A 14067-nucleotide genomic window follows, 5' to 3' on the forward strand; every position below is an offset into this window, starting at 1 on the left:
CTCAGAGGGTAAGTGATATATTCAAGTGTTTTACTGATTGTGACTGTTCAAGATTTTACTGATGATTGAGAGACACTTGCTGAGCTGATACCATCTAACATCAATATACTATAATAAAAGGAGCAATGCTGATTTTCATCAGTTGAAGATCTAGCTTTTAATTTTTGTATCAGAAACCAATATCCTTTAACAAAATCTGTGGTTCTTTTTAAATATATTTGAAATTAGGTAACAGCATGCTTTAGGCTTTTGAACCATTTTTACAGTGTTCTCAAATAAGACATCATGAGCCAAAGCAAAAAATGGATATTTTCTTTTTCTTGTGATGCTTCTGTGATGTTTACTTGGGACCAACTGTTCGGACTGAACAGTTAAAAACTATTAACAATTCCTTCTTTGAAAATCAGCAGATTAACACTGCATAACTTTAGCCATGCCTGATGAGAATCACTTAGCAGGATTTAAAACTCCTGTGTTTTGCTACAAGTAAACAGTGAAGCATGTGAAATTAAAAATATACATTCAAAAGGTGTAACTCAAATGTTACTGTATGTAAGATTTAAGACAAAGGTGATGATGATTGTTCTGCTTCTTTTGACTGTGGTAAAGGTGAATTTAAGAAAATTTTTTTCTTATTTCTGGCAGAAAGTGTAGATCTTGCTTTATTGTTTCCTAGGTCTTTATAGACTGTTTGGAACAACTGAGCACCAAACCCGATGGTGACATAGATACAGCACAGTAAGTAAAATAAATAGGACCTGGGTGTAATACTCTGAAATTGAAGGGACAGGTCTCAATTTTCAGTGATGATGTGGTGTTATCCTCTCTGGTATTTCATATTTCTTGTGAATACTTTTGCCTCTGGTTAGTGATGCTTTGAAACAAGAGTATATGCTTTTATGTCGAACAGTTCAGTGACATCATGTAATAAATATTACACAAGATGACAAATACAGTATTAGTTATGCTATTTTATTTAATGAGAAGAGTTATAGTGTGCTGTGGAAGCAGATGTGTTGTTTTTTACACAGCCTTACATGGAACGAGTTGTCACTAAGTAATGTGTCTACTCATGGAGAAACAGCCTCTGTCTTTCTTCTCTTCCATTTTGTCTGATTCTATGGGTATTTCTGATAAATTTTTGAAAGTTTGTTTGTTCCATAATGGCTCATGAGCCACTTCTTTTAAAGACCAAAACAAGTCAGAATAATCTCAGTTTTGAAGAGTACTGGTCATTTCTGTTTGAAAATCCAGAGACATGGCAAATATTGGTACCTGAAATATGGATTAGAAAAAGGCAAATTAACTGTGTTCCTAGTGCCATTCTCTTTTTGGCTATTTGCAAGCCTCTATTGGCTGGATAGATGTAAAAACCAATAAGAATCTGTGGCAAACCAGAGAAATTATAGAAAATTAAAATGCTTTAAGAGGGAAAGGTCTGTAGCTAGAATAGTACTGTCTGTCCACAAAGCTCCTGTGGACTTTGTGGACATCTTAGAAATATTGAGCAATGTGGGCTGCTTTATTATCTGGTGTGGTGAGGCTTGAAACAAGATTCCACTCTCCTATTCCAACTGTTTACCATGTATCAGATAATCAAAATCAGTATACTACTCACTTTTTAAACAATATTCCTAGTCTTTCAGTTGATGTTTCATCTCCAGATTTGTTTGGAAGCATTCATGAAGACTCAAGTCTTTCTTCAGTAAGTTTGGCTTCTATTTCTAAAAAGCTGATGTGATACTTAAAGCTTCTCAAAGTTACAGGAATCTGGTCCTTTTTTAATTTTTTCTTTTAAAAACAGTGTCTATGATACCTTGGTTATACTATCTTAAAGTAACTAATTAAAACATTTCTTGAAAACAGATCCTTCTCAGAAACTACAATAGCATTGTTGAAATCAGTGAAAATAGCACTGATGTTAAAACGTCTGAGGATTTGACTTCTGATTTATCACCTTGCTTTAAATGATAAGAATCGGTCTGATTATAGTTGCTTTTTAAAACCTATGAGGATACAGATATTCAGTAACATAGCTTTTCCCCAAAATATTACTTTACTGAGAGCAAGTAGTGTGGCTTGTTTGGGTTTGGTTTTGTTTTTTAGGAAACTGGAAAAAAGTTTTTTAACATTCATGACACTTTGACTTTGGTTAATGTACTTGCATCCAGTCCGGTGGCTGATAATAAAAATGTAGCTGTTCCCTGCAAGAAACATAGTAAGAACCTCTTGTGAGGTTAATGTTCCTTGGTATAGATTTTAAATATTGCCTCATTTACAAGAATAGTAAGCATTCGTGCTACAATAGAGAATCACAGATTGCCAAATCAGGCCAAGTTTCTGAATTGCATACTATAATAATTAGTTCTTTATATAATTTTATTCCTGCAACATATAGATTTTGATATTAATTGTTGACAAAATAACTTTTTGTGGCTCTTCAGGACCTCATTCCATATGTCATAAGTATGGATGTTTAAATAAAAAAGAAGAAATCAATAGATTTTGATACCATGGAAACAAACCATTGTCTTATAATTTTTTTTCTGTAAATCATAGAACACTTTATCTTCTTTTTCCTGATTGAGCAATGAGAACAGAGAAAGTGAATCAACAGAGGAAGATTTGTCACTGTGTTTTTAAAATGTTCATTTTTTTTTAATTGTCTGTATTCCAGCTGATTATAATTTAAAGTATGAGGCAACTGCACATCTCAATACTAATACTGGAATACAAAACTGTCAGGAGTTCTTCTGGGTCTGAAAAGCAAGACCATTTTTAATTGGATCTGCAGTATTATGATGATTTCATTGCCAAATAATTTTGTGTTTCAAAATATTTACTCCTGTTGATTTTGAACTTCCATCTGAGATAGAAAAATGTTTTCCCATTGCAGGGAGGAGAGGGGAAGAGGAAAGACCAAGTCTTTTTAAGTAGTAGTTCTGTCTTGTTTGGTTCTTTGTCTCTTTGGAAACTACACCTTGTTGCACTGAGGTCAGGGAAAGGCAATCCTGTAATCTCAACTTCAGAATATCTTTGACCTTCTTGTAATTAAAAAATATCATTGAAGAACACAGAAGTTATAACCACCTAGAATTTTTTCCAAATTAACTCCTGAAATTATATTCTTCTGAACTTTCTAACTATGTATTGTAGAAGGGGTGATGGCATTTGTTCAGTACTTGTTTTTCTTTCCTTCTTTTAACCAGCTTTGTGTGAAAGTGAAGATGATCTTTAGTTACATTTTTATGATGGCCATAATTTTTAGCATATTTCTTGAAACAAAGTAAAAGCCAGAAACAGCTTCCTGGAAAGCTGTCCAAACCTAAATTTTGCAAAGAACTCTTAACCACAGTTCTGTATTAGTCACAGCTATTCCAGTGAATGCTCCAGATCCCATAAGAAAAGGCGTATGTTTTCAATTGTCATACCTGATATTCACTTGGTTCCTTTAGCTTTATTGACAAAAATATTTGTAAACTCAGCTTTATTTATCAGCATCTTTATCACACACGGGGTCAATAAAATACTATACATTTACAGTTTTTGTCACGCTGATATTTCTTTTTTTCTAACTGTTGTGCTCTCTTCTCTTGAAACAAATTTTTAGGAACAGAGGCTTTTAATTGCACTCAGCAACTGCCGTTATCTGGAACGTCATACTTTCCTAAATATAGCTGAACATTTTGAGAAACATGGCTTTCAAGGTGTTGAAAAAATAACTCAAGTAAGTGAGAGCACTGGAATGAAGTATCATTACTTGAAGGAAACCATTTTTATTTGTTTTACTTTCTGTGGAAATTAAGTGCGTGTGTTCATACGGCCAAAAGGACTCTTGGGTGAGCCTTCTGCAAATGAGGGGCACTCCAAGCGTCAGTTGGACACAACAACAACATTGGTACGGTTGTATGTGGTTTTGTAAGGCTTAAGTAGCTGGTATAGAAAATGTGACCTCTTATTCAGGACTTGTGTGTTCAATGGCAAAGCTTATCAGATTTCTTAGTAAAGCTGTTTAATGTCACTGTGTTTTCCTAATACAGAGAATAAAAGATCGTTATCTCAGAAATATACTTGATAAATCATTTCATCTGGAAATCTGCGTTACTGATAGCTGTTGTTCATAAACTACTTCAATTTTTTTGTTGGTTTTTTGTTTTGTTTTGTGTTTTTTTTTTTCAAAGAACGAAAATGTCAAAGTGGGCGGCAGTAGCTGTCTCATTTTCCTGTCTTTTTGTAAAGATTAATCATTTTTTATGAGAAATGTTGTGACTTAATCCTTAGGACCATAAATCTAGTTTATTTCCAGAAACATTTGTTGGTTGGAAGTAAAATGTTATCTTTTCCAGTACAGAGTACGGTATTTCACTTGAACTGGTGTTTCTACTGTACAGTACACCCTTAGTCCTGTTCTGCCTGAATGTTGTTTGAATTTCTGTGGTTGAAGTAATTTTTAATAGCATTTAAATGGGGTTGATATGATTCGTATGGTTAGTATAGTATACCAAATTACTCTGGATATTGCTACAATTTGCTGCTGAGACAAATGAGTGTTGAGGTAGGTACAGTTAGTGTTGTCTATATAAACAAGAAATCTGCTTTCAACACTGTCTTGTGCAGCCATGTTGAAATATTGCTATTAAAAGTCTCGTACGTTTACAAATGACAAAATTTGAATGTTGAAGTTGCAGATTAATTTTCAATCTGTATTAACCCTTTGAAAGCACTGACTCAGGCAATACTGCATACATGGGACACATCAATCAGTAACGCTAGCTGGGAGGATTTGGATAATTAGATAGTCATCTTAAGATAGCAATTTTTGAACCCTTCATTAATTTTAAGAGAGGCTAGAAGCCCAGAGAGGTTTAGGGAGGTGGGTTGATTCAGTGTTTTTTTCTGTGACCTACATTTCTTTAAATTTAATTTGCTTAACTATTTATTAGGTACAGAATTTCCAATAAAGAATTTTTAAAAACTAGAATGTGTTTTTATCTGAGAAAACCAGGAAAAAAAAACCTTTGCTTTTAAATGCTATTAGCTTTATAAATTGAATTTTAAAGTGAATTTTATAGTGCGTATTGGTAAAAATTATCTGTTGTTTGGTTGAGGTGTTTTTTTAAGTTGCCTTTGTTAGAAGTGAAATCATTATTATCTAATATTCTGAAAACAGAGAAATCATAAAATGGTAATGAAAAAAATTTGCTTACATTCTATGTGATTGTTGTATCCATTTTTGTTTTAGTGTGCAAATACGAAGTTAAATAAAATGGCTGACTGTTTTAGCACATGCCATCTCATCTTGGCCCATACTTAGAGTACTCACTAGTAATTATATTTCATTTCTAAATAACTCTTAAGTGCTTTTATGTGGAGATTCTTTAATTCAAGTTTTTACCATCACTTTCATCAATTAACAAGTGGGAAAAAAATGTGTATCCCATAACACTCATTCTAGCTTATTGATTAAGCTTCTGAATAAAATTGTTTCCCCAGTTCTCATACTTAGATAAGACAGAGGGGTTAGTAGGATCAAGGCTCAAAATGGCTTTAATACAAAATATAAAACTCTAGTTACAGGGAAAATCAGAGCAGAAAGATAATCATGAGAGAATGGTATATTTTTATTAGCATTTACTCCACTTGAGAGTCAAGAAAATGGATATACACAATGGAGGTTGTTGAGGACTTTGACTCTGCTTCACTGCCCCATCCCGGACTTCTAATAACATGCAGATGAATTGTTCATTCTTTCTTGTAATCTTTCTACCAGCTGAAAAACAAGGTTACCCACCACTGTCTTAGTTGTGCATTGAACTAGAAACAGCTTGAAGAGGACTTGCATGAAACAAAAACCCTGTACTGAATGTGCAGATGATATTTTGTATTGAATTGACTGCAGGAGTGGAAGGTGGAATTACTTAATTCTAAAACACTTTGTTAAGGACCACTGAAGCAGTTGTTTCAGAGATTCTTTGAATGGGTGCATGTTTGCAGGGACTTCACACTGGAACTTTTTCCAAGTAGCTCAAACCTAAATAGGAATGGTCAAAGGGTAGTTGTTCTCCCTAATCATAAGGAATTGAAGTGAAAAATGTCTTGAAGCCTATTCCAGGTTTACATTTCTGTGATCCTGTGTAAGGGGAAAAACAGGATTTAGTGTAGTTTTTGTACATTTTTTGGTGTGTTCTATTTTAAATCTTGGGTGTCATCAGTCTATCAGCTAAGAGGGAAAGAAGAAGAAAACAGCCTTGATCTAGTCCTGGAAGCAAATTTTCAGTGCCTCATGAAAATCCAGACTTGAGATATAGATTCTCTTGTGACAAGTTAAAGGAGGTTCATCAGATAGGAAAGCAGAGGAAGGTGGTATTGTCTCATTTTCTGAGCATGAGCTTCTCCATCCCAGCTTTCCTGAATTTGGCAGCGGCTTTGACCTCAACAATACCTGTTCTCCCTTGCGCTTATGATTTAATTCCTGAAGGCTTATCTCTCTATGTATTCCTGACTCAAATATTGCAGTTCCCTTTTCACTTAACAATATAGGCTTGCCATAGGACAAGCCAGTTCAGAGACATCCCCACAGTTAATAAGCTTCATGCCTTATTCTGCAGCTTGCAGCATTAAATCTTTTGTCTTTTACAGAGAAAAGAATGATAAGGAGTCAGTATTATTCTCTCTCTCTCTCTTTCTTTGTCTCTTTCTTCTCAATTCCCAGTTTGGTCTAGAGCCTTGCCTTCTTCCTTGCTTTTAAACCCCTTTCCTTCTGGAAATTTTCATATAAATATAAATATATAGATATATATAGGCTTTTTTTTCCCTAATGGCTGAGGAATATGAGTAATAGTTTAAAAGCTTTACTTTTCTATCTCTTAAGCCCTTATTTATAAACATAAATACATTTAAGCTGAAGTCATATGATATTTTCAGCATATTTTATTTGCATTTAGCATCCATTATCATCCTAAACTAGTGACTTTCTACTTTAACATTTTGTGATACACATTGTGTTCCAGAATTTTTTTAGAAGCTCCAATGGCAAGGCATACCTATGTTTAATAACAAAGTCTTGTATAAAATTTAAAGTTACTCAGGTACAATGAGAAAATTGCGTGTATCCCTTTAGCTTTCGGTGTGGCTGTGTCAATTAATAAAAATTGCATAGGGAGCTGTCAAAGAGAAAATTCTGCAGATGTTTTTGAGCTGCAGCTTATGCATCTGTTGTATGGCAGCTCCTTGAACTGGAGCTGGAGGGGGAAGTTCACATGTAAAGTTTCAAAAGGCAGAGACTCCTAAGTTAAATCTATGTATTTTTCAAGTATGGAGCAGCATAATATTACCATTTGTAGATTTATAGTATTATATTAAAATCTTCGTTTTTCAGGATGGAAATTATTATGGGCATGTTTTAAAGCATTGGGAAAACTCAGTTGTTTGCTTCATGAAAGAGCAAGACCTTCTGACACGCAGAATAAAAATATCATGCCATTAGGCAACAACAGAGTGATCTGCCTGCTTTGGCATTTCTTGGACCTTTCCCAAAAATACCTGTTGCTGAGCAGAATCAGAAAAAAAAAATTATACTGTGTATGATGGACAGATAATATGGAGGTTCCTAGGTTTTTTTATATATGTAATTATGAACTGAAATGTGTAAGTAATTGCTGCTCTTTACCAAAAATTAAAGAACATGTGATGGAAGTTTTTTGGTTATGTTATTTAATTCTTGTAACGAATGACTGTTTATCATGTTCTTTCTCTCTCCTTTTTATGTTTTTTGTTTTTTTTTTTTTGTTTTTTAGGCTAGTATGGAATCCTTGAAAGAGCTGGATCAAAGACTCTTTGAAATGTACATTGAATTCAAGGCAGATCCCATAGTTGGGTCCTTAGAACCTGGCATTTATGCAGGATATTTTGATTGGAAAGATTGTCTTGTTCCAGCAGGTAAATATCTGCTTATTAAACTCTGAATTTATTTTAACAGTGATTGATAGGAGCTAAAATATACTATAAAATTAAAAACTTCTTTCTAGTCTGTGTTTTTAACTTTTGACAAGTTCATATTATAAGTTCTTTCTCACAGAGTTTACTTAATTCCTAAATAATTTTTTTAATATCCCCAAATGATTAAAGCAGCTTTTATCATTTATAATCTCTTTAATACTTGTTTTTTGTGATTATTTTGCTTCATTGCTTATATATAATAGAAAGAATTATAAAAGAAGTCTTTGCTATTTTCTTGTGAAATTCATTCAGATTGTTTGGGTTTTTTTCCAAAGAATCTGGCCAGTTTTGTAATAGATGTAATTACAGTTCCGAAAAGGTAAAATTATGAGAAAATGCATACTATAACATTAGTTTAGCAAAGAATGTTAAACCATCGAAGAAGGGCAGGTATAAAGTATTTGGAATGACTGATATGTTAGTCATTAATTAGGTGCTTTGAGAGCATAATATAAATGAGTCTGTGGGTTTTGCATTTTTTTTGTTTTGTATTTTTTTTAAGAAGTGAATACTGTGCACATCTTAACATCTAGGTCCTTTTGAACATTTAATTTGTCATATCTAAAACTAATACATCTTAATCATTTATGACATGATTGCCTGGTTAATACTGAGTAGAAATTAGTTGCAGTAACATAGCGCATGGCATTTTTAAGGTGATCCTTTATTAATTTTCAGTAAATCAGTGATTGACATGACAATTTGTACTTTCTTGTTTTGATTGTTTCTTGTAATCTGTGAATCGGGGTGCAGTGCTTGCTCACTGGGGCCTTAGAAACACATAGATCTTAGGGTTTACTACTTTGAAGACAAGTGTTTCTTTCATTACTACTTTTGTGCTCAGAATATATGCTGTAATACAGTGTATAGCTGAAATAACTTATTTAATCTTGCACATTCAAATTTGTATATGAATAATACATAATTTATCATCATGTTTAAAGTATGTTTTTGCTTGGCATATTTGCATTCCCACCAGCTAACAGAGAGAAAGAAGTTATGTCATATTTTATATGATCATTTCTTGATCCTAGTGCATTGGCATCTACTTGCTAGACTCACGTTGCCTTTAGGATTATTCTGTAGTATTTTTTCATCTAAAGAGAGTACTGAATTTCTATTAGAGGTAGCTTTAATCTGCCTGTTATCCAAGTTGTTGTTGGTTTTAAGTACTTTCTCGGTAACTTTTTTGTAAAAATCAAAATAAAGATGGTGATTACTAGAGACTCCTCTTCAGGGATATCATGGTGTTGGCCAAGAGGTGCTAATTTGAAGTAGTAAAAAAAGTTGTTGGCCTTTTTTTTTTTTTTGCTAGTCTCCCCATGTTAAGAAGGAACATATAGTCACTTCCTCCATGCTTCTCCACTTTGATGATCTATCTTTCTGAGGGATAAATTCTGTTAAATATACACTGTTAACTATTAGTATAAAAGTGTAACTTTGAGTACTTTCAGTTTGTCTGTTCATAGCAATGATTTGTTGACCCTGAAAATATTTGGGGCTCTGAAGATAAAATTCCTAAGTGACTGGGAAAGTCTCCCTCTCAAAGGATGTAGGTGAACTTCATTATTGAAAAAAAATCTGGAAAAAAAAAACAAACATGTGAGAATCTGACTTTTCCCAGTATTCAATGAAAAAAAAAAAAATCACCCAGCCAACATATAATTGTGAATACTACCTTACAGGAAAAAAATCAAACAAAAATTAAATTGTACAACAGGATAATATTTCAGAAAATATACCATGATGTAATGTAAAAGATGCAGTTAGTAGTGCTGTAGATATACTATCTTTTCATTTTACTCCTAGAAAAACCCAAAACAAGCCAAAAAAAAAAAAAGCCCTGTTTTACAGTTCCTCTCAAAGTACAGCTATAAAAGTATCTACTTTATTAAACTAAAATAGCACACAGATGGCTGGGAGTGGGTCACACTGAGTCAAACACACAGTTCATTCAAGGATTCGTTAAAGATTGACCCATTGATTTGTTGAGGAAAAAACATTATTTGTATTGTAGAAATTATTATCTGTTCTTCAGTAATCTTTATGACTGTAAAATTTGAAGATTTTGAGTCATTTGGCTGACTTAGATCTTGACTTTGTAGCCTTAATTTTAAAAAAGAAAGTTGATGACTTTGGTTGATGGATTTGAAAGTTGATGACTTTGCCTCAGTTGTGTTCTTGAGTGGTACTACCAGTTTGAAAGTTGATGACTTTGCCTCAGTTGTGTTCTTGAGTGGTACTAGCAGTGATGTGCAGTGTTGCCCAAGTATAGTTACTCGATGTTCCTTAGTGGGTACAACTACACTTGATTGCCGAGATGTAATAGTTTCGGCTGAATTTTTATTTATGTACTGTTTCTGCATTAGCTTTCAAATAGAACTAGTGGTAGTATAAAGGCAAACTTTGGCAAGAACAGTTCTCTTTTTGAAAGGCACGGAGAGAGAAAAGGCATCTATTTGTCCATGTTTAAAAGTTAAGGTAAAAAGCAAATAATTTCCCTGATGAAGTCTGAAACTTTCAAGCGTTCCATCTGGAGATTGAAAATTTGCCCAGAGTCAAGACATGCTGATGCCACAGATACATCTTCTGCAAAGGACATTTTTGGAAAAACGTAGGTATGAAAATACTCAGGAATTGGTTAGGAATGCTATTAAAAAATTTTTGATGATGAATTTCCCCTGTTCTCCCTAGTCCAGCCCAGAGCTTAAAGACTGCAACTGTTGTTGAACAATTGTACCTGTCAAGCACTAGCAACTATTCCTTTCATGATGCTCCCCCTGCTGTTACTGAGCAAAATGAAGGAGCTAGAAGCCTGAATAAAATGCAGAAAGCACCCTATCTGGATTGTCAGGAAGGTGGGTAGATGGAATTGTTCGTGGGGAGGATGCCAAAGCTGTTTGAAGATAAGGTAGCCGCAAGGGAAAGAGCGGACTGGAGTGAAAAGCTTGTGATGAAGACTGGTATCAAGCAAGGAACAAAGGTGGAACAAAGCAGGGAAAACTAGGACGGGATGAATAAAATAGATAAATTAGGGTAGGATTTAGAAATAGGATTAACACAGAAATGGATTATACAAACAAGAGGCAGACTTGAAGTGCAAATAAAAGGGCAGAGAGGTCTGATACTAGATCAGTGAGTGTGCCGGAAGCTGCAGTGTAATTGAAGAAATCTCCTCAATCTTGCACTCTTGTCCTCTAGGGATGACAGTCTACTAATGTTACTGATCACTTTCTTTGCACAGCTGGCAGAAATTATGTATATATTACTATATACTTATAGTAACACTACAGGCAATGCTACATGCTATATATAGGCAGTACCACTGAGAAACACAACAGTGGCCTAAATGTTTTGCTTTGCCAATGCCATCAACATTGTTCCCTTTCAAGAAAAGGCTCCAAAATCAAGGCTACAAAAGTCAAACTCAGCAACATCAGCCAAATGACCAGAATCTGTATAAATCTACTTTACAGCAGTTACATGTATATGTTGCCAATTCCGTTGTTAAGCCAATAGACCAATGCAGTAAGGGAATTTTCTGGTTTTCATTCTGGTTTTTTGATGGCTTTCTTTTCAATGTCAGTAAAAATTATGTACAGAAAAAACTATACAAAGAAAATCAAGTATAATCCAATCTTTAAATATTAACACTTTTTCCCACGAGTACAGTTGATTTGCTTTATGAAATGGAGGCTGTTTTGGAAATAACACTGCGGTTTGTATTACTAGGAGCTGTTAGAGACAAAAATCTATCCTCAGCTGTTACAGATTTTGAGAAGCGAGTGCAGAATAATCTGGAAAGGGAAAAAAAGTGGAGGCAGGATCCTGTCCCTGCCTCCGCATGGCTTTCTGTGTCATATCAATAACTCTCTTAAGTGTTTCTGTTTTTATCTTTAAAATGCCTCCTTTGATTCCTGTCAATTTGAGTATTTGACTACCTAAAGTCTTGTAAAGTACAGAATATTCAGAAAAATCTTATCCAAAAACCTTGACAATCTATTTATTCGCAACTTTGCAGTCACCATACTTCCTTGTATCATATAACTCAGGAGGAAATAGAAGTAAAAATAGAAGAATGAGAACTGTAATAAATGAACAGTTCTGAAGAAGAAATTAGAATGAAATTAAGAAGTCTGCTTTTTGTGCAAACTTTGAAAAATACATCATGTTAAAGTTTTGCACTATATTTCTGTCAGTGCGGAAAAAGCATATGCCTTCCTTATCCTGTAATTATCAGCTATTTACTTATACATATGTTTTTTGTTACAGTTTTAAATATAAGGAAGGGCAAATTGTTTGCATGGGGCAAAAAATTTTAATTTAGTCTATGTGCTAAAACTTTTATTGTTTAGTTTCTCAACATACATGCTCTTTTCATGTTTTGAATGTCAGAAAGAACTTTTGCACCATGTAATTATACATTTACCTCTTCATTTTGATCTAAGGTGTGACTGCTGGTGTTAGAAGGCAGTATAATTAACTTAATTAGATTTATTGTTAATAAATAATTTTCATTTTAATTTTCATTTTAATTTCAGTGTCGACTTCTGAGTCTTTACAACAAAGACTTCAATTTTAACATGCAGCAACAATGAAATCTAGTTTCGCTCTTTTTTTCTTGTTTGAACCATTGTTCTAATTTAATCTACGATATTAACAGCATTTAAAGAGATTAAAGGAATAATGGAAAACATAATGTTAATCAGTAGCCAAGTATGTTTTTAGATTATTTTGTGTGTATATACTGGTCAGTTTGTGAGTTCAGGGTACAAGGGTGTTTTGTTCGTGTAGTAGTAGTAGGCTGTGTTTTGTTGTGCTGCTTTTTTTTTTTTTTTAATTCCGTTTTAAATGCATATATTTTGTCTTGGTCACCGGACAAAATTATGCTCAGTGATGTCGTGTGGATTCCAAGCCTATAGTCTTTGGGAGGGTGCATGAGGTGGTTGTGTTACTATGAGTTTGGATAGAAAAGATTTCTGTGTGTCTAGGTTTGTGCAGTACAAGCAAAAGTAGTTGTGGTGTGTGGGCATTCAATCTTTTAGATTAGTAATGTGAGCTTTTGCATGCAAATATTAAGTTATTTTTACTGATGTGGCAAGCTTCATTATATTTTATTTGTTTACATGTACAACAGTTACATAAATTTGAGACTATAGTAAGTGTGGATTTATTTATTTGTTATTTCACCACACAAAAAGTGAATGTTCATTTATTTTTCTGAGGAATTCGGACATCATGAACTCTCTTAATAAATTATCTTTGAAATGCTGGGTGCTGTGCAGTCTAGCCAACAGTCATCAAAGTTCACAGCAGACAGAGCTGCTAGTCTAACAACCTTTTCAATATATGTATCTCCTGTGTTGCACTGGTGCTGTAACATGTTGGGGCTTTGGGGGGATTTTTTGGTAGTGTTTAAAATTTCACATTGCATTGAAAATTTCAGGTGATTTCACACTTTCAACTGAAAGTTGATTGTTTGTGGGTTTTAGGTACTCATTCTGTGCTTGGCATAAATTGAATATAGTAGAGTTAAATCTGAATTTCTTCATATTGGGCCTGTTAAGGCAGCATTGTTTGAAACGTTTGAAATATATCAAATGCCACTCTTACAGTAAAAGATTAAGTGCGTCAGATCTGCTAAATCAGATTTGATATACTTGTCACATCTCTTATCTGTTATTTGTCTAATTTTGAAATCTCATAAAAAACTTCTAATGGCAGTAGCCTGATGAAAAGGTACTCAACAGTTAAAAATGAAATATCAAAAGGCATATATAATTTGTAGTTACACAGCGACATACTTGTCAACCCTAACTTTTATTCTTTTATTTAATTTGGGGCACCATCACCCTGCTTATATGTGAAAGATGACAAGTGCATTTACATCTTAAAAACATTTGGATATAGTAGAAATCTTTTCCTTTTTTTTTTTTTTGCGAAATATGCAATTACTTTTTGACTGAAATGTGGAAAATAGTTTGGTTTGAAATCTCTGTAACCCTTCAGATTTTTTCTAACACTTCAAATGAATGGCTTCAGAATTACCTTACTAGATGCAGGTGATTT

At 33.7% G+C, this 14067-nt stretch overlaps 1 protein-coding gene across 2 annotated transcripts in view; it reads left to right on the plus strand.

The window, feature by feature from the left end:
• EXOC2 (exocyst complex component 2) overlaps positions 1–14067 on the plus strand; it is a 128015-nt gene that overhangs the window by 83847 nt on the left and 30101 nt on the right. For both annotated transcript variants that reach the window (XM_014941079.1, XM_014941078.1), the window contains exons 20-23: positions 677–738; positions 1639–1705; positions 3611–3727; positions 7797–7938. In XM_014941079.1, the coding sequence (XP_014796565.1) occupies positions 677–738; positions 1639–1705; positions 3611–3727; positions 7797–7938 (388 nt within the window). The remainder of the gene's footprint in view (positions 1–676; positions 739–1638; positions 1706–3610; positions 3728–7796; positions 7939–14067) is intronic.

The sequence above is a fragment of the Calidris pugnax genome, unplaced genomic scaffold, assembly GCF_001431845.1.
Source record: "Calidris pugnax isolate Ruff unplaced genomic scaffold, ASM143184v1 scaffold8, whole genome shotgun sequence".
Lineage (NCBI taxonomy): Eukaryota > Metazoa > Chordata > Aves > Charadriiformes > Scolopacidae > Calidris > Calidris pugnax.